Below are 22,539 nucleotides of genomic sequence, written 5' to 3'. Positions count from 1 at the left end.
CTCCTCTTTCCCTTTCCTCTTTAGCCATTCACGCATATTTTCATCCTACATAGTTGTGTTTATCTTTATACTATATACCTCTTTACTTCTGTATGCATCCTCTTTGGTTTGAAGCTGGCACAGTACTTACAGTAGAATATCTTTGGCTTCCCTCTGACACCCAAGCCTCCCTGTTTACCTTTCCCCAGTTGCTTCATAACCTTGGTTGTGAGTAACTGAATTCACTTTCTCTTCTTCCCCTTTTTCCCCTCTCTCCTCCCTGACAAAGGAACAAAGTTCCGAAAGCTAGGATACGTAAATTTTCTGTTCTGTTTTGTGTATCTATCGGCTGTACTGAGCTGAGGTAAGTACTGGCCAGCCCCTCTATCTCTTTGTTAGTATTTGTTTCATATCTTTATATGGGATTTTCCATTAATCATTAAGTGTAAAAATAAAGCAACTGGAAGCAGATTACATGAAATATAATTGGGGAATGCAAACAGAAACAAATAAGCTGCAGTAGTTCATGTCATTGGTAAAGTGTTATGCATTTAGCTATCCTGTGGGCAAGCTTCACTTCTATGTAAAACATAAGGTTATTATTATACCCAACTATATACAGCTGAAGCTCTGTGGGAAATGAAATCCAATAATGTAATAGCAAACAGGGAAGAATATGCAGCATAATGTTTACATCACGACTGTTCTTATGTTGAATAGACTATAGGTCTTGGCAGAGGGTATCTATTTTAACATAAATATTACACTCAGTTGCCCAGCAGTAGGTATGCAAACATGTACTAACCCTGCCTCATTATCCACATATGATTATACTCAACTGAACTTCTCCAGTGTCTTACATACACTTTTTACAGTGGATTCGTATCACATTTGCCTGTCAGACAATTTGAATAACAGTCTCTGCAACACCTTACAGCTAAAGAAATCAAATTAAACTGCACTAGTCTTCTGACTTGATAACAATGGAGCAGTGTTTGCAGAGAAGTAGCTGCAAAAAGCCACTGGGACAAAGCTTGAACATGCAAAAGAGGGACATCATACTGACAGAAAGTTGCCAATAGCAGCACAGGCAGTTACATTAATAGTGTACATGCTTATTAACTTATCCTCAAGAAAGATTCACTTTTCATCAGCAGTGAGCTAAATTCCAGAATTAAGGTACAGATGTGTGTCTGACAGCAGGAACTGTAATTTATTAATAACATACTAGGAAATACCTAGCTAAATGCATAAAGAAAATAAACAAGAATGAAGAAAAATAGCCACTCACCTGCTGCTGATTAACATATGGCTAGTACAGAAACAAATATGATTATTACTATCATTATTATTACATTGTAGCCTATTACCTATAATTTAAACATAAACAGTATCCATTCTAACTCAAATTACTACTATCAACAATTAATTTTCTTCCCTATACATTGGCAATTCATCTATTTTGGCATAAACATTGCAATTAATTGCCTAGCATTAGATAGTGATGTAAGTGGTAGAAAGTCAAATGTCTTCAGCATGTACAGTCCAAATTAATAAGAAAGAGGTAAAGCTACAGTGTTTGACTGTTATTCCGTACATTGATCCATAGGCACAAATTGATATTAGTTTTGAACTACAGCCTTTTGTTTTACTCTAAGCACATGTCTCATACCCACAATCACAAAGACACCCAAATGCAATGATTGCAGCCACATTAAGACTGGCTGTTCATGAAAGAATGATCAGGCTGCAGCAACTGGGAGAAGGTAAAGTGTGTATGGCGAGGAGGGAATGGAGACAATGAGATGAGTGATATAGGGGAAAGACAGGTAGCTCTCAGCCCTTATCTCTCTTCCATGTATTCTCATTCTCCCCCCCCCCCCCCCCCCTTTCATCCATGACTTTGTTACATTGTCTTATATGCCCTCTTTCTCCATTTTATGAATGCTACCTTTTCACTCCTTACTTTGCTGAAAGCCATCTTTCTATAGCCGATGCCAGCCATTACCTCTCAACGTCCTCCTCCTTGTCATACACATTTTAGCCTCTACCATTCCTTCACTACCAACACAGATGACATAAACCTTTTGTTCCCCTACAATTTTAGTGATGTGGGCATCCACTAACTAAGAATCAGTCTCGCTACAACCAATTGCCTTTCATCATCTTCAATTTTCTTTTTTCTTTTCATCATGAAATTTCTGTCACTGTAGAAATGTATAAGGAATAAGACTAAAGACAGATAATAAAGGACTTAAATTTTAAACTGTGATCCAGCAAACAGTGATACATTAAGAAAAATTTCTTTTGCAAACTAAAGCAGTGAACAAATAAGGGAGCAACACAGAGACAGAAAGAATAAGTTGCATCAAATCATCATCAGTCAGAAGTGATGAAAAGAACACCAAGAATAGCCAGAGCATACGTATTCTATACATCTAAGTAAGTGACTTACCCTGCAGGTGAAGCTACGAGTGTTATTCACTACATTAGATCACAATCATTTTGTACGCGACTTCTCGCTGATATTTTCAGTAGATACACACACTCAAGGATATCAGTAAATGGATAGTCTGGTACAGCATAAATTTTGCACAAAAACGTGGAGCACCAAGAAGACATGTTCGGATGTCAATGCACCTTCATACATGTATACACCACTGTGGGGGTGTGTAAATGATTACTACTGCAATTTTTTGTGACAGATGGAACAGCCAGCAGAGTTTTTAGTGATGTTTGTGTTTAGTGTTGTTACCAGGCTGGTACGGATATAAGATGTGTGAACAGCATATGATGTTGAGTGGTTATTGTGAAGGACATGGAGATGCCACATACTTATGTGAGACAGCATTATCAGTACCTGACAGAGTTTGAAGGGGATCTCATTGTGGGGTTCAAATTGGCTGGCAGTTTGAATTGTACAGGTGAATTTGATGTGGCAGTGACTCAGTGTTGAGATGCATGGGAACACGAAGACAGCCGCATTCTTTGGCATGGTTATTGTTGGCCACTTCATATCACCACACAGGAGAATTGTAGTATTGTGCACCATGCACATCATAGGCCCTTCACATCTGCACCTGCCATCCAAGAACATGTAACGGACTTCCTGCAATAGTCGCTGTCATCTCACAACATTGGTCGGAGACTAGCACCAGCTGGACTAGGGAATTATCGATGCATGTGTAGACCTTCATTAACGCCACAACACAAATGGCTGAATGTGGAGCGATTGAGTGAATCATAAGTGTGGACTGCCAATGAATGGTGTCACATTACATTCAGCAATGAATCACAGTTCTGCACTACCCCAGATGAACATCATTTAGTGAGTATGGTTGGGGATTTGTTGGGATGTCCCATTTTTCCAATGTTTTGGCATCACGGTACGGGGAGCCATTTGGGTATGACTTCAGGTCATGACCGGCAATAGCTGAGCAAGCTCTGAAAGCACAACAATATGTACAGACATTTTGCACCCTTGTGTGTTATCTCTCATGAGACAGTATCATGGTGCCATTTTTCAACAGGACAATGCTCATTCACACACGATACGTGTTCCTGATGTTGACGTACTCCCATTGCCAGTAAGATCTCCAGATCTGTCGCCAATAGAACGTGTGTGGGACCAGCTTGGATGTCAACTATGCCCCAGTGCCAGTATCCAGGATATCAAGAACCAGTTAAACAGATGTGGCCCAGCATGCCTCAGGAAAGGATACAATGTCTTCATGACACTCTTCCCAACTGAAACTATGCATCATCTGAGCCAGAGGGGGTTGCAACATCATACTGATAAGTGTGCTCACACTGCCAAGTTCTTTACAAATTTGATTAAATTTTGTAATCACTGATATCGCATACCCTCTCAGCCAGTGAAGTTTCATTCCATTTTTTGACTTGCTTCTGAGTGCTTCAATTTTTGTGTCAGTTGTCATAGTACAAACAAAACTGATCATCATCAGATTCGCTTGTGAGAACAAATTCGAATGACAAAAACAACATTTCTAGTAATCATCAATGAATAAAATTCATAAGCATGGGGAGTTTCAGCCTGTCTTTGGTGCATTACCTCCACTTTGTTATCCATCACAAAAAGATTGAATTTGGAGTCATCTGTCAGAGTAAGTTTGAGGCAGAAGAAATGAAAATCACCGAGGCTTTGATTCTAATACTCACAGTGTTAAGATAATTGATAGTAAAGTACTCTTTTCCCCCGTGTGTAATTTTATAGTTTCAGTGCACTACTCTTTATTTCAGTTCTGCTTCTTAGTAATCTATTTAACTTTTAGAACCAACTCAGCTTCTTTTATATGGTCCACAACATAATTCTACAATCATCATTGCATGGGGTTACTTTTAACTTTATATAATTGTTATTTCTGGCAATTAATAATACATAAAAAAATAAAAAAAATAAAATAAAAAAATGCATAATGAAGGAGTTATCCAAATTGAATGGAAATTGGTAGATGTGATGTACATATACAGACAAAGAAAGGGCAACAATTTCAGCTAAATTGGATGATTTATTCAAGACAAAGAACTTCACAAACTGAGCAAGTCAATAATGCATTGGTCCATCTATGGCCATTGTGCAATCAATTATTTGGCTTGTCATTAATTTTGTTGATGTAATGTGCCAGTTGGACAGAATTTGGCACAAAAACCTTCAAGCAGACATTCAATAACTTAGCCAGCATGGCCAATAATAGTAGTAATAATAATAATAATAGCTGTAACAGGATTTTGTGGGAATAATACTAACACTCAAAACCAAATATATGCCATCCAAAACCACAGGATTTAAGATTCCATGATAAATATCTTATATTCTCTTTCTCTCTCCATAAACCATATACGGGTCCATAACTGCAGTGAATGCTACATTTGGATTTATCTCTAGTACACTCTGTGCCTTTAATATTTGGCTGCTGTGCCCAGATATATTTTTATATGTCACTTATTTCCAGTTTCCACTACTTATGACTATATTAATTGTTGAACTCACATTCTTCCAATAACACAGTAGATTTTGGATGTAGGAATTATGAATTACCACTAACTATCATGCAAACTTCTTTTATTTGGTCTTGTAATTGTTACTTTTCAATGAACAACAAGTGCTCAATGCATAAGCACATTTCCAATATTGCTCATATTTTAAGAAAACAAAATCATAATACAGTTTATAATGGCAACATTCAGAATTTTATAGCCTATGCTTACTTGTTAAACTAGGCTTAACAATTTTGGGCAGCAACCTTTGTCCCACTGGATTTGAGAAGTTTAATGTTTTAAAATACCAGACCAGTTACTACGATGATTGTTAAACAAAACAATGTAACTACTGGATGGCCAATAATCCAGCACTGATATTAGATTAAGATTTAAATCAACACAAATCCTCTTCACACAGTATATCATAATAAGCAACAATGATATTTCACTGTATAGTAGGTAGGGGTAAATTACATCATTAGAGTATTTTTTAAACCAATTTTAAAATAACAATTAGAAAAGCACAAATAATTTTCTAACAGAAATTTTTCAAACATTCTCTTTTGACAAAAAAAAAGTCATTAGAATAATTATATATAATATTTACATTACTTTAAAGCTCTTAGACTACAAACACCGACATTATCTATCTTACTACTAAAGTCGAATTTTATAAGTCAAATTATAAAGTTCATTGTTCAAGTGTGATAGCTGCTCCTTCTCACGTATCTCATCAAAACGCTGAGCATGAGTATGTGACACAACATACATAATTTTATCATCATCCATAGTACAACGACCAAAACAACCTCTGCTATATTCAATGCATCTCCAATATTTCTTCTGACCTCTATACCAGTGTAAGTGATATATGTATCCATCATGAACAAGCTGCTTTTTACCTCGAAAACTTGTGATGTATCTTGGTTTACCTACAAAGAACACATCTACATTACATTCAATGTTATGGGGAAAATGAACAATAAACTAATTTAACTGTTATGCTTCCCTTTTAAATAGTGCGAAAATTATACTGCACCAATGATTAAAATGAAGTTTAGGCAAAACGTGTCTCAATAGACTTTTCTGAAAATACTGCACAATTAACAGTAGCTAATGAACACACTTAGCTACTTCTTCGAAGGGCCACATTTTCAGTACATATTAATGTCATTTCATTTTTTTCCCTAAAAAAGTACTTTCATTTTATTAATCTGTACACATAGATGCACCATAATTGATTAACATAAGCTTACACCATTCTTAGATGTAATTTTAAAACAGTATTGATTAATTATAATCAAAATAAACCTCACCAACAGTTTTACGATTTTAATGCAACAATTTCCTGTTGTAGCACAAACTGCATACTATACCCTATATACTTCAGACCAACTAGAACAAAGAAAAATTTAGAAGTACAATCAAAGTTAATTGAGTGTGTCCACTCAAAACAGAAAATTTGCCTTTGACAGGGGATACACTGAATGAGAATTTCCACGCTGCAGTGGAGTGAGAGCTGATATGAAACTTCCTGGCAGATTAAAACTGTGTGCCAGACTGAGACTTGAACTCAGGACCTTTGCCTTTCATGGGCAAGTGCTCCACCATCTAAGCTACCCAAGCACGACTCATGCTCCATGTTCCACCATTGCATTGTCAACTCCGTTCTTGACCACAAGGCGGTGATCACTCTTTTTGGTGGACAGCTATTTGATTCCCATATACACAGAAATTGCAGCAGGGGTGGTTAATGACATGACTTCTTTCACAGGTGACTCTGCCTGTAATGGAATAAGGTAGGCCAGTGATGGGACTGGAGTAAGATATGTTGGGTGAGTATATTGGACAGATTCTGGAGGTATGACACATGTGCAAGTGGTTGGTAGTGGATGCTGCACAGAGATGGACCAGGACATTGTGTGGATTGGGAGGGCAGCGGAATACCAATTTTCATGGATGGGAAGGCTTGCGGGTAGGATGTTTCTCATATCTGGACAAAATGATAAATAGTCAAAGCCATAGCACTTGTTCAGTTGTTCCAGTATCTGTACTCAAGCTTGAAAAAGGATTTATCTAAAAGCTAGCTAAAATTTCAGACTTGTTAACTCATTGTGCACTGTAGCTCGACCCCTCTCTGAACGGTAAAAGTTGACTGACATCATTCTGTGCAGTAAGATTCCATTTCAGATTATTCAGACATTAAAGTGATGCTTACTTTCACATCACTTCTGTGATGCATTAACCCATCACACATTTGTTTGTTTTATAATCTGTAAGCTGGCTGCTCTGAGAGAAGCAGGTGGGGCTTGTCCCTGAAGCCAATGCACTCTGAGCTGATTGCACACTTTCACTCCCAGCATCCTCCACAAATGGGCCAAGTTAAAGTGTGTGATCTGTGTGTGCCTGCCAACAATATTTTGCGTGTTGTAACTTAAACTCTCAAATTATTTACATTACTATATATTTGTTATATTGACACGCGTGCGTGTGTGAGGAGCAGTAGTAATTGTACATCAGTTTTGCTTTGTGTCGAGATGATCAGATAATGGAGAATGGCTGTAACCTAGTCATTTGTGAAATGTATGAACCTCTAGATCATCAATAGTCAGCACTAGTGCCTTTTGTGCCATGCAGCTGAGTTCGTTCTTACCATCTCAATAATAGTGACACCCAAGGAGCCAAGATCACTATTAATTTCACACATTATGAAAACAAGTCTAGAAAGGAGACATTCATCAAGATCATAAGTCAGATTGTGACAGGTCACTCTCATCGTTAGTTTCTCATTATGATAGGTTTGGGATTGTTGGTTGGGGGGGGGGGGGGCAGGGTGGAAAAGGGGCAGAGTTTGTGTGTATTTGGCTAATATATATGTGGTGTCACCACCAGACATCACACTTGCTAGGTGATAGCCTTTAAATCGGCCGCGGTCCGTTAGTATACGTCGGACCCACGTGTCGCCACTATCAGTGACTGCAGACCGAGCGCCGCCACACGGCAGGTCTAGAGAGACTTCCTAGCACTCGCCCCAGTTGTACAACTGACTTTGCTAGCGATGGTTCACTGACAAAATACGCTCTCATTTGCCGAGACGATAGTCAGCATAGCCTTCAGCTACGTCATTTGCTATGACCTAGCAAGGCGCCATGTTCAGTTACTATTGATATTGTGAATAATGTACAGTCAAGAGTGACGTTCACCATTTATGGATTAAAATTAAGTATTCCACCAGCTACGTCCGTTTTTCTAAATTCTAATTTCCTTGACCTGTTCCAAACCTCACGCCAGCCTGCGTGAGCTAAAACGCGTGCCTTTCAGCTTTATCTAATAACACGGTGTTGGCTCTCCTGCCAACCAACAACAATATATAAATTGAAAATATTCATTTATATGAGATAAGAAATTTTGTCCTGTCCAGAGGCCAAGAAAGCCTTAGCTACCAAACAAAACAAACATGTATCATGCTCCAGGATCCTTAGCATGTAAACTATTCAAAGGATCAACTAAAAATTTGGAGATGGCGTCACCATTCTCCCTAAACCTGACAACGTCAATTCTGCTGCTATTGTGAACATTGAACTTCAAATTATTACAACTTTCTATAGAATGTGGCATCTCATGAATTAATAAAATCCCACCAATATATTCCAAACACAGCTGATATTGATCTTCAAAAAATATACTTTCTTAGTAAATACATATATCACTCTCTAGGACAAAGATAACCTTCAATCAAAGATTCAGTAGGAGCGCAGTCTAATTATGCTTACTATCAATTAAAGATATAGTCACAGTCATGAAAACATCTAGGTGGTCATTCAAATCTTGGAGAACATAAATACAAATACGCTCAATTATTTGAAACAAAACAGTAAGAAACTAAATGAAAAAATGAAAGGCGTTGCTGTTCTCATCAAACTTTAACTGATGTCTGTGACATCACCAACTTATATGCAGACATATTTATCTAAGAATCTGGTAAAGGAAAGTCATAGCAGAATGTAAGTAATTCAAGGAGTAGGTACATTAACAAGAGGGAGAACGTTGCTAGCTTTCAAATGAATTCTTTTCCTTTTTTTTCTTTTAATAGAGGCTTTCACTAGTGAAGACCACAGTATATTTGCAAATAATATGGAATTAGATGCAATGCATTAAGTCAGTTTCAGTCTCATCTAAGAAGCATGAAGTAGAAGGTTGCCTTACATTTTCACATAACAGGAAGTGCCTGGATAATTGATTGATCTGGCCTTGCACAAGTAGCCCCCCCCCCCCCCCCCATATATGGTTTGCTACATTGGCAATTAGACTCCCCACCTGTGCAGTTCCATATCATTCTTCACAGTTCCTAACAAAATAGAGATGTTGGGAGGTGGGCAGAACATTGTTCAACATATCACTCACATAAGAGAAGTACATTGTTGCCCGAGTAGCCTCCTGCTCATCCCACTTTTGTGTTGCCACTGGCTGCCATTAAGAGTGCCTTATTTGTTGGTCATTTTATCTATGTCTCTTGAATGTGGTCTTTAGGCGTCAGAGCTCTGGGGGTAAGCTCTCTTCCTTGGAGATTATTCTTGTTCTACGGCCTAAAGCACACAAGACACTTTCACATTGTGAGTTGTGGTGACAACTGAAAGTGTGTAGCTGTAAAGATAAACTGGTGTGAGCAACATTTCTGTAGACAATGTGGCTCAGCATACTGTTACATTTCTGTCTCACTAGGAAATCCAAGCATCATAGCATCATCATGTTCCACCACAACAATGAACTATTATGCTATAATAGAGGCATTTCAGATGTTGCAGGAACTCATCATGTTTTCCACCCATGGGGCATCATGACAAAAGTGTCATCCACAAAATGGTAGAAGCATATCAGTTTTAGTGGCCACTGCTGAAGAGAGTGGGTGGCAAACAGAGTGTAAACGGAGAGTCTGGTGGACCAACCAATCAATCCTCAGCAGTCACTGGAAGGTGGCAGCAACTTTGACTGCAGAAAATTGTGCAGAATCAATAACTTCATGCAACTAGATCACCAAGAAGAATTTAAATTATATATTCACTGGGAAAATCTCTGATGGACAATCGATTATGATGTACTCAATTACATTCCTGAAGTTGGCTTATGCACTACAATAATTTCATTGACTGTAAATATTACACTCAATTGTATTAATTCAATTAATTTAATTGCAATTTGCTACACTTACATCATTTCCTTAACTAAGAAATGTAACTAACAAAAATTTGTTTCATGAGGTATTGGATTGGTGCATAAGCTCGTAGCATTTTTCCATAATTTAATACATACACAGGGTGTACATAACAGATACTTTAGCATCCATAAAATATTCACCTTCACTAATTACAACACTGTCAATGCTAGGATAATTTTTCAATTCCACGACAATAGAAATCATGTGGTTTTGAGGTGAAGAATTAATTGAGCCATGTTCAGAGAGTATTTTCATTATTATTATTCAGTATTATATTTTCATTAAGAGAGGAAGATCCTTGAAGGGTGTTAAATAGTGAGCAGAAGAAGTGAAATTCTGAAGGCACAAGGTCAGCTGAATGATTTGTGTGTGGAATGATTTCCCAACACATCTCCTGTATACTGTTTTCTGTCAATCTAGCAGCATGCAAATGCGCATTATTGTGGAGTCGCATCACTTCATACAATCTACCTGGTCATTGTTCTTGGATTGTCTCTGCAAGATGTCTCAATTGTTGAAAGTAAATGTCAGCATTTATGCTTACACTTTGGGGAAGCAATTCATAGTGCACCACACCATCACTGTTTCACCGGGTGCATAATATTATGTTTTGTGCATGTGTGCAGGTCTTTGTATGGAGAGTTGCTACTTTTTTTGGGTTCAGCCATTCATAGGAATGGTCAGTGTTATTTATGAACCAATTGATGATCAGCATGCAGAGATGCTCATACAGCCACCCGATGATTATTGCGATTTTGGCTTAGAGCATGCAGAACCCATACACCTGAATTTTGAACCCACCCCATTCCATGCAAACATTGCACGATGGTGGAATGATCACATTTCCTCACATTTGGCAGTTCTTGATTACACTGACGTGGACCAGTGTGGATTACTGCATTTAAATGATTCTTCTTAAAATGAGAATACCATTTTCTTGCAATTCTATGTCCAGTGGTAATATCCCCATACACAGCTTAAACTGTTTCTGGCTGCCTCCACTGATGTCATCCCTCTATTGAATTTAAACAGAAGAATGCATCAGAAACACTCCTATTTCTCACCCTGGCACTCCATTTTCTAGTATACACAGCTCCACTCACTATTGCCAAATGACAAAATGACGATATATCAGTTCAAATAGCAACAGTGAACTACAAATAACAAACAAAAAATGGCAATCAATAAATAAAGCCAAAGCAACCAGAATACCAAATGCAAAACAAAAAATGCTATGAAGTTATGCACCAGCCTAATAAATTGAATTAATAATCCATCACTACATGAAGAGATTGACCAAACCCATCATAGCCTCTAGAGACCTGAAGTCACAGTTAATACAGTAAATTGAGAAAAAAAAGCTTTAATGTGTTGGTGGGCACCACTGATTGTAAAATATTCATAAATAATTTTGTTTTATACGTACACATTGTTGCAGGCCATGTATTATATACATCGGGTTGCTAACAAACCAATCAGTGAAGAAATAAATATCACTTTATTTTTGCTTATTTGCATGACATACATCCCTCCTCACGCCAGAAAATGCACAAAATTGTTACAATTGTCTCATTACATGATCTTGTTGAAATATAAATTGTTAAAAATATAATAATAAAAAATTACAAAATCTTCTTACAAATTTTTCAAAATGTTGTGTGTAGTATGAAACTTTCTGAAACAGTTTCTTCCCGAAGTAAAGCACAAAAACACCATACATTCCGAACATCTCACATTTGTTAGCTTTGAACAACCCATTCCTCTGCATCTTGATCTGTTCTTTTTTTCGGTACCCATTTCTGGCATGTGCAAAGCACATTTGTATCTTTTGGCCATTGGTGGTATTGGCTGAACTAATCTTCTCTTCTTTTAGTGAGCTCTACCCTTTCTTCACTTTCCTCTTCATCACCTTCCTTTTCATATCTATCTGGGTTGTTTGTGTTCCTTTCGGTGGTGCTGAACATAAGATTTTCAGCAATATTAGTGTCAAAGACCTCATCCAGATGCTGAGCTATTTCTGAATCAGACAGACCTGCCAATAATATTTAGATTTTCATTTGTAAATCACGTTTGCGAAGTTTTATTTGTATAGAAAGCATTAGAAATGCCCATCCCATTATTAAACTTATCAAATGCGCACTAAAAATAATAAAATAACGTTGAAACAACGAATGAACAATACAAAATGCAGCCGACTGCCATTTGCTCATAGGCACATGAAATGTAGTCACAGATACCCAATGTATCAAATATGATACATCTACTAAAATATGATTTTTCAGAAGTAAAATCGTCTTTCATGTCACTTTCTTTGATTGAATTATAGTCGGGGGAACTGTTAACAATATGTTAGTACTGCTTTAGAAGTAAATTATCGATGAATTAACAATAATAATCTTTCTTTCTTGAAGCCCTGTTTACTCATCCAAAACACACTTGTTACTTAATGCTCCTGACACCTAGTGATCATTCTAACGAGCAGGCTGCAAGCTTGTTCTGCAGAGTGTATTGAATACAATACAATCAGCACTTTTACAAAAATGGCACACATTGTGTAGGAACATCATTTGAACAGATGTATCATACATGATTCAAGGGGTCTCTAGAGGTTAACAGAAGGATACTGTATAAACTAAATTCCTCAAGTGTCCTTAACAAAAGTGTCACTAAAACTTATATAGACTCATATTAGAAAATGAATAATATAATCAATCATGTTGTGGAGAGAAGGGACTCTTGCTTCACTCTTAAGTGCAATAAAACTTGGTACAAATAGATCTTTTACGCAAATTATTTGCATCAACATTTGGCTCACAATGATGCATGATTAGTGAAGCAGACAATATCAGTCCTCTGGGACTGAGGTTCACTGTTAAACTTTTGTGGAAGGTTCGTATGCAAATCTCCAGTATAATCAGGAGTCTGCAACCAGTACAATTACAATATTTCTCACAATCAGTGACAGTTTGGTTCATATATTTTCACTCCTTGGTGTCAAATGACCAAATATCTCAGGGAACACCGTTTGAGTGGAAAAAAGGTCACAAAGCTCATGCAGGCTTTTGCTGGGATTCTTACATATACATTGCAGTACATCTACGCACTTACAGGATTTATGGCTGACAACACAAACTTGTTCAAAATGAATAGCATAATCTATTCAGTGAACACTGTACAGGGTAATGATATTTTGTTGCAAGAAAGCCCATAAAAAGTCCAAAACAATTAGCTTTCTGCAACACAAATTTTCAATGGGCTTCTACAAGAGTTGAAGGTCATATTATCTATTTGAAATTCACTGAAATGAATTAAATATGAAATTATCTTCTTCTCCACCCTTCTTTCCTCAATCACAAAACTGATAGCCAAAATGCAGTGTAACGACAATCTTACTTTAGCTAGTCATCTTATTTGCCAATAAGGGGAACAGAGACTCTAAGAACACTATTCTTGGCCTTCTCTGTTTAGATCTTCCTTCCATTTTACTTTCAATTATTATCACTACAGTATGTTCCTCTCCTGCATTTCTCAGTACGAATTTTTTCTGCCTCCTACTTGTCCTGGGTATGAGCCACATTTTATGCCAAGAGCAAATCTCTAATGCCTCTCTCAGCAAGGTCCAGGTCACTGGTCCATATGTTCCCCAATGCTGTCTTCAAAATTTGTTTCACTTTCATATATCGGCACTTCGGTGTTGTGTACATGTCTTTACAATTGTAAGTCACTAAAATATGAAGTATGAAAGCTGTGGAGACAGTCAGTTGCTCCTGATGATGACAACGGAGGCTATTGTCGAAAGCGAGAGATTTTATACCGAATTGAAACGGCGAGAAAACAGAGAATGTATTACATGTAAGTATAAAAGCTGTTATTATTATTAATATTATTATTATTGGTTGGTTGGTTGTTCCGGGGAAGGAGACCAGACAGCGAGGTCATCGGTCTCATCGGATTAGGGAAGGAGGGGGAAGGAAGTCGGCCGTGCCCTTTGAAAGGAACCATCCCGGCATTTGCCTGGAGCGATTTAGGGAAATCACGGAAAACCTAAATCAGGATGGCCGGACGCGGGATTGAACCGTCGTCCTCCCGAATGCGAGTCCAGTGTCTAACCACTGCGCCACCTCGCTCGGTATTATTATTATTATTACTATCATCATTATTACTATCATCATCATCATCATCATTTCATGAACAGCACTTTTTTTAATGTTATTTTCATTCTAGAACTTTGTATTCTTCTATTTTATTATTACAAGTTAGTGCATATTATGATATTGTCACTGGCACAGATGCCCAAATGAATAAAAATGAATAGATAAATATTATATTATGTCTCTACCATCATCCTTGGACTTTGTATTAGCATGGAATTTTTATTTTCCTTTCAAATAATTGTTCTTTTTCATCAGCATAGCATTTGAGTTTGACCAACATAAAAAATGGCAAGTGTTTTGGGAGCATGCTGTTATCCTAAGATAAGTACAAGTGTATCAGCAGCACCAAAATTTTTTCCACTCCTCCAACCCAGGTCCAGTTACATGTGTATTGTATTGCAATAAATGTTCTCAGCACAGATATTTTGTTTTTAACGACAATGATTCTGACACAAGTCTCACATCCAAAACAGGCTGTCATTCTGCAAAATTATCTTCAGGACCTATGCAGATATGTATAACAAAGCATTTCTTCAAAACAAGTGAGTGATCAGTATATTACGTAAAATAGGTAACTATACATCTGTACTGCTCTACAATTTTCCTAAATCCAGTTTTCCCAAGTTTTTAACTTATTTATGAAATTTTTACTTCCATCTATAGCTTTACAGTTGCATTCTTTGCCATTTATAAGTTTTCTAACCTATTCCTGAGAAAACAGTATACTGATCCTGTCTCTCAAGTCTCCCTCAATCCAGGTTCTTCATGACTTTTCCTGTATGCTTAAACCTTATCACCCAATTCCAATTCAATTCTTTCATACCTTTTGCCAGAATAAGCGGCAGCTGGTTCCAAATGTCTCCAATCTTATAATAATATGTCTTTATAAGGGTTTCTGCCTGCTGCCACTTCAAGCAGACAATTTTCCATTCATATTACAAACATTTTCAATCATGAGCATCGAAAACATAAAGAGATAGACGTGCTTTATTAGCAGGAATGAACAAAAAAACACATTATTTATGATAATGATCTTCTTCCTGCATCACAATGTAAAGCAATGTGGATGAGCAAATTATATTCAACAACAATAAAAAATTAAATAAACATAATGAAATAAAGTAGTTTATAAATGAATGACAGCCCAACTGATTTGTTTCTCAATTATAAAATGATGACTCGATAAAATAGTTCTTTTTTAAACTGAACTCATTTCAAAAGAAGATTCTAGTGATGTTGGAATTATTGTGTATATTAGACTATCTGCACAACCTACACATAACAACAAAATTGATGAAATCAATAAATTTTGGTCTATACCCCTCAGGACAAGATGTAGTTTTGGAATTCAGTCACATCATGGCTGATGACAATGACATCTTGTGATTTAGATTAATATAACTGAGGTATGCAACCACACATAAAATCAAATATTATTCAGAAATGTGTAACAAACAAAGGTTATTTCAATAAAAGACATTTATATGTAAAATTTCGTTTTAAAACAAGTCTCTTAACCCTACAATTAATTTGAAAATCCAGTTTACTGTAGAAATGGAACATGTACAACAGAAACAAATTCATTCCTCTCTTTCCCCTTGTGTCATACTTGACTTTTACATGTATGTAATAAGCATGTACATCTACATCAAGAGTAAGAAGTAAGTGTCAGAAGATAAACAGCATTTAATTGGTTTTATTCAGTTTTTTGTCTCTACTGCACAACTAGGAAATATGGAAATATTGCATTTCTGCAGTAAGTTGTTCATATATACTCTGCACGCCAGCATACCTGTGAATGTACAAAGGACTCCATACCAATATTAATGACTTTCTTTCCTATTTCATTCATACAGAAAGTGAAAAATGATGGTCACTATGCCTTCTAACCTTCCTCGTTTTATTCTGGTGGGCCCTTTGTGATGTATATGGACGAGACAAAACTTTTCTCAAATCCCGGTTCTCTATATATACCCAACAGGATTTCACAAAAACAACAGCACAAATCATGCAAAGTATCCAAAGTACCCTCTTCCATATCTTGATCCACTTTGTCCTTCAGTGTCAGATCTTGCAACAGTACCAAGCATTAAAATTTCTGCTTCAAAGTTTCCATAAGGCCTTCGAAACATGTGGTTCTGAAATGCTCAGCTCTTTGCTTGATCTACCTGTTGATTTATGTAAGCTATATGAGAATTCTACTGGCTGTATTCTATTGCTCCTTCACTCACTACCCACTGACCCTTTCAACTCCCTTTGCAGTGGCACACTGTGGCTGTAAACTGTGTGTACAACCCTCAAATAAAATTTGAATTTGGTAAACATTTGTAACCTATTAATTTGAAATGTTGTTAGTACTCATTCGAGTGAAATTCAAGTGTGACATAAAATTTCTACATGATTATCGCTATTTTACTGCCAGCTACTGTGCACTCAAAGAGAGGTTGAAAACATACAACTGACGAAAACCTTTTGAGTTTTTCAGTACAACTGCAATGTTCTGAAGTATGTTAAAAAACACACATCAGAGCATTGGTGTAAGTGCTTTGCACTTGCACTTGTAATAACTAAGAATAAATTAACTTTTGAATAAATAAAAAATAAAATTTTATTTTAGGAATATTGCTTGTCAACTGACTCAGTGATATTCAAATAGATGAGATGATGCAGAGATAGATATGGTAGGCCACTAAAGAGTCATTTATTTCATTAGGTTCAAGCAGTAAATAGTTCAAAATTGTAAGTGTACTTAGCAAATCCTTGATAGAAAAACAACACAGTTAGAAACTTGTGGCCTAAGGAAATGTATGTACAGGATGTCTGACAGTCTGGGAACAGTTTAGGATTTTTATACAAAATTTTATTCTGATTTTTTTCGTATAGCTTTCAATCAAGTTGCCAGTGTGAGTTCCCATAGTATCTATGTGCCTAGTTGAACTGGGGCATCAGCTTGATGCCACACTTTCCAGTACTTTGCTGACAAAATCAACCCCATGCATCTGTAGACAGTCTTTAGGAGGTGCAAGAAAAGAGTCACATGGTAGTTGCTGAGGGCATCTTCAAGGACACAGCACATTCTGATCACACTTCTGTGATCTAGCTTTGCAACAGAGCAGACTGCTTTGTGCCATCTGAATCTGTTTCTCGCGTACTCCAGCTCTTCGGCTACCAGCTCATGTGAATTACCTTCTCTCCATTTTCCTATTCCCTTATTCCAGCTATCATTGAGACAGATGGACAGCCTCACAGTTCACCCTGCAAGAGCCCTTCTGCATTCTCAGTACCTAGAATCTATCTGAAGTTCTGTTTATTCAATAGTTTTATTGCTAAACTCCCTTCTGACACCCATCTTGACCACACTAAGATTTCTGCATCTGTGCATGCATTAGCAACCTATGTGTTCTGTGGCTTAGACTATAAGCAAACATATGACCACTATGTATATACCATAGCAGCAACAGAAAGTGTGTGGGGAGATACATATGATGATGGATTTAATCTAAACCTTATTTTAAAAAACTGCTCATAAAATTATTTTTTTTTTTTTTTTAAATTTACCCTCAAAAACATATTATCATTAAAATGATACTTTGTAACATCCCACCCTTAAGAAAGTAGATTGCAAGTGAATTCCACTGTAGCACTGTCCCTAAAATGCGATACTCACAATTTACATCTGAACAGTTGAAACAAATGATAATTACAGCGTGATTAATCAGCAATATGAGAAAGGATATCCAAGCTTCTTCAGCAACTTCCTTTAGTAAAGAATGTCATTGCAGCAATTTGGAACACTACATCATCATACAACAGTAGTACATTGTGAACCAGTTGCACATGTTTAGCATGAAGAGTAGTTTCTACTTAATTCAAAATGCTGCAGTAAATCCAGCATTAATTTTCCTTCATTGGAAGCCTATAAATGAACGTCAATATTGAGAAATCCCACATATCCACAAAAAACTTTTCAGGAGACACAAAAAGCATTTCAGGTTTTGAAATTATGCCAAAATTCTGTTTTTCTTCTAATTTTTTGTTAAAATGAATCTATAGAGATGAATGCTAATAATCTGCAGGCAATCCTAATATATCCAGAATGAGATTTTCACTCTGCAGCGGAGTGTGCGCTGATATGAAACTTCCTGGCAGATTAAAACTGTGTGCCCGACCGAGACTCGAACTCGGGACCTTTGCTTTCGCGGGCAAGTGCTCTACCAACTGAGCTACCGAAGCACGACTCATGTCCGGTACTCACAGCTTTACTTCTGCCAGTACCTCGTCTCCTACCTTCCAAACTTTACAGAAGCTCTCCTGTGAACCTTGCAGAACTAGCACTCCTGAAAGAAAGGATATTGCGGAGACATGGCTTAGCCACAGCCTGGGGGATGTTTCCAGAATGAGATTTTCACTCTGCAGCAGAGTGTGCGCTGATATGAAACTTCCTGGCAGATTAAAACTTTGTGCCCGACCGAAACTCGAACTCGGGACCTTTGCCTTTCGCGGGCAAGTGCTCTACCAACTGAGCTACCGAAGTACGACTCACGTCCAGTACTCACAGCTTTACTTCTGCCAGTACCTCGTCTCCTACCTTCCAAACTTTACAGAAGCTCTCCTGCGAACCTTGCAGAACTAGCACTCCTGAAAGAAAGGATATTGCGGAGACATGGCTTAGCCACAGCCTGGGGGATGTTTCCAAAATGAGATTTTCACTCTGCAGCGGAGTGTGCGCTGATATGAAACTTCCAGGCAGATTAAAACTGTGTGCCCGACCAAGACTCGAACTCGGGACCTTTGCCTTTCGCGGGCAAGTGCTTCGAGTCTCGGTCGGGCACACAGTTTTAATCTGCCAGGAAGTTTCATATCAGCGCACACTCCGCTGCAGAGTGAAAATCTCATTCTGGAAACATCCCCCAGGCTGTGGCTAAGCCATGTCTCCGCAATATCCTTTCTTTCAGGAGTGCTAGTTCTGCAAGATTCGCAGGAGAGCTTCTGTAAAGTTTGGAAGGTAGGAGACGAGGTACTGGCATAAGCAAAGCTGTGAGTACCGGACGTGAGTCGTGCTTCAGTAGCTCAGGTGGTAGAGCACTTGCCCGCGAAAGGCAAAGGTCCCGAGTTCGAGTCTCGGTCGGGCACACAGTTTTAATCTGCCAGGAAGTTTCATATCAGCGCATACTCTGCTGCAGAGTGAAAATCTCATTCTGGAAACATCCCCCAGGCTGTGGCTAAGCCATGTCTCCGAAATATCCTTTCTTTCAGGAGTGCTAGTTCTGCAAGGTTCGCAGGAGAGCTTCTGTAAAGTTTGGAAGGTAGGAGACGAGGTACTCGCAGAAGTAAAGCTGTGAGTACCGGACGTGAGTCGTGCTTCAGTAGCTCAGTTGGTAGAGCACTTGCCCGCGAAAGGCAAAGGTCCCGAGTTCGAGTCTCAGTCGGGCACACAGTTTTAATCTGCCAGGAAGTTTCATATCAGCGCACACTCCACTGCAGAGTGAAAATCTCATTCTGGAAACATCCCTCAGGCTGTGGCTAAGCCATGTCTTCGCAATATCCTTTCTTTCAGGAGTGCTAGTTCTGCAAGGTTCGCAGGAGAGCTTCTGTAAAGTTTGGAAGGTAGGAGACGAGGTACTGGCAGAAGTACAGCTGTGAGTACCGGACGTGAGTCGTGCTTTGGTAGCTCAGTGGTAGAGCACTCGCCCGTGAAAGGCAAAGGTCCCGAGTTCGAGTCTCGGTCGGGCACACAGTTTTAATCTGCCAGGAAGTTTCAATCCTAATACATTTTTTGAAGTTATGTTAAAATTTATTTAGTGAACATGTGGGCTTTCTCAATATTTTATAATAAATAAATGTAAATCAATACCTAACTCATATTTTATTGCTAATATATTCAAAAATCAAACAAATTATGGCGGTTTTCCATTCCCTTTGGCATTATACTCCATACATGGTTCATTCTATGGCACATGTTGGCCAATTGTATATGTCAGAACAGAAGCTGCTGATTTCTTCTTTTGGTGGGAATGGTAGAAATCACATTAGGTCATGCATTTTCTTCTCATTTATGGGCACACAAAATTGATAAGCCTCACTTACAAGGCTAAGTGGAATTACAGTTCGATCAGCCAGTTGGAATATGTGTTGTTCTGTCCCAATAATGAATGGCCTAACTTTAACAGCACCAAGTGTTTCATGTGCATAGCAGAACTGCATTAATTGTGTTACATGAAAGTGCTGTTTGTTATTTCTATGTGTAGCCCTTTGTAAAGTTTCAATGGAAATAGCGTTCTTTTGGTATAACTTTGGCCACAATTTCTTAAAACTTAGCACTTCTTCTGTTTTTGGTATTTTCACTTCAAATTTATCTTTGTGCTTGAGTCTATTATTAATTCTGTGTATTCTTTCTGCAAATATATTCTTTCCATCTTTGTAATTTTCTTTTTCACCATGCTGAAATTTGTCACAAGGAAAGTAAGATTGGCCTCTTATTGGAAAGTAATGGTTGATGAACTAAAATCTTACCTGGCCATAAGCAATAAACAAAATCTCACCATTGTATGACTTTTAATTTGGTATCCACAAGAGTTGGAGAACAAGAAAAGTATTAACATGTTGTCCAACATTTTCATTTATATAATAAAAAAGAAATGAACAGACTTCATTGGGACTTTTTTCTGCTATTCCTTCATGATAGAGATAAAGCCTGCCTCCCACATTCCTTAAGTTATGTATATTAAAGATATTTACTGAACGCTGACACAAGTAAAATGTATCTTGTATTGGTATCTGAGGCAATTGCAAGTTCTGCATAAAATCAAATGAGAGGCCTACAATCGTAGAATCAGTTTTAGTTTTCATTTTAACAGTAAGTAATTTCTTGAAGAATTTATCAGCGTGCCTCTTGTACACTATTACCTCAGCTATTGCCGCCCTTTTGGCACCATCATTTAGAGATGGACTTCTGATTTTTACACCAAGCTCTTCACATGTGCAACACGTATCCACTTATCCATGTGCGGGTTGCACAAATTTTAAATTAAAATGCCCACAGAAAATTTTCGAATTAAATTGATGGTCAACTTGAATATCCAGTTTAATGTTTTTGAGCATCTGTCGTATAATCTTCATGTTAAATTTAGGGTCAAGATAATTGTATTCTCCATTGGTATGACATGCTTTCCTGAGTGGAAATGAATTAATGTGATTTTTTATTTGCACTATTAAAAGCCACTGGTTTTGCATTTCCAGGATGACATTTTCCCCTCTTATCTTGCAGAGATTTACCTTCTTTCAACAGATTGCACAGGTGCCTTATTCGGTTACTGCTGACACCAAAAACACTTTGGAAGGCTGTTTTACAAACATGAAGCTTATCTTCAGACCCTGATAACCAATAAATGTAAGACTGTTCTTTTGGTTTCTTACTTATCACTTTTAGGCTTCTTTCTTGCCAATGGTTTTACTTCTATGAGGCTTTGAAGGAATACATCATGTTCATTTTTTGTTTGGAAGTCAATAAATTTAGTGTATAACTCTTATATTGCTGCCCTACCTTGGTTGTCACACATTTCATCCGACAACTGGAAGCAACATTATGTATTCAATTGAATTTCATGTTTTAGATTATTATGTTCATTGTGTAATTAGACCTTAATTTTGAAGCAATACTAACTTTCAGGTTAGAACTCACCTGCAGTCATATCCATGATGTTTTGATTGAAATCTATTCTCTTTCCAATTTGTATATGCTTCATTTTTCACCCTTGCCCATTTGCGGGCTATGTTTTGGAAACTCCACTGCATTCCTTTTTTACCCTCAATAACAAAATAAATCAACTACCAAACAGTAAGAGGTAACATCGGCTATTCTCTCTGTTTTAAACAGAGCTGACAACTTAAAATTTTCAGAAACCCTTATCTTTTGTAGTTTTGGGGTTTCCCTTTAATTAAGGTGACACAATGGCCGCATAACAATACAAAAAGTGCCAAAACATATGGAATTGCTCTATACCATTATTGGGCTATATGTTTAAAGTACAAAATCATAGGTAACTCAATTTTGTCGTAAGTGGATATGTGGAGTTTCTCAATATTCCCACTCAAACGTAAACTAATAGGGGGTAGGGTTAAGTGTGAGGTGACCAGATGCATATTTTTATTGCCAAACGGTAAACCTTTTCTTTTGTTTCACCAATACTT

At 37.5% G+C, this 22,539-nt stretch overlaps 1 protein-coding gene across 10 annotated transcripts in view; it reads right to left on the bottom strand.

Annotated features, from left to right (window-relative positions):
* LOC124611912 (longitudinals lacking protein, isoforms H/M/V-like) overlaps positions 1-22,539 on the bottom strand; it is a 453,788-nt gene that overhangs the window by 179,178 nt on the left and 252,071 nt on the right. For 4 of the 10 annotated variants that reach the window (XM_047140286.1, XM_047140287.1, XM_047140283.1 and 1 more), the window contains one exon: positions 4,501-5,912. The exons of 3 other annotated variants lie outside the window; for them this stretch is intronic. In XM_047140286.1, the coding sequence (XP_046996242.1) occupies positions 5,638-5,912 (275 nt within the window). In that variant the 3' untranslated portion in view covers positions 4,501-5,637. Of the gene's footprint in view, positions 1-4,500; positions 5,913-11,783; positions 12,152-22,539 lie in introns of those variants that run through there. 3 more of the 10 variants (XM_047140294.1, XM_047140292.1, XM_047140293.1) reach the window with 3 other exon arrangements.

Source organism: Schistocerca americana, chromosome 1 (assembly GCF_021461395.2).
Source record: "Schistocerca americana isolate TAMUIC-IGC-003095 chromosome 1, iqSchAmer2.1, whole genome shotgun sequence".
NCBI lineage: Eukaryota > Metazoa > Arthropoda > Insecta > Orthoptera > Acrididae > Schistocerca > Schistocerca americana.
Note: the sequence above shows the minus strand (reverse complement) of the source record. Positions and strands in the feature narration are given on the sequence as shown.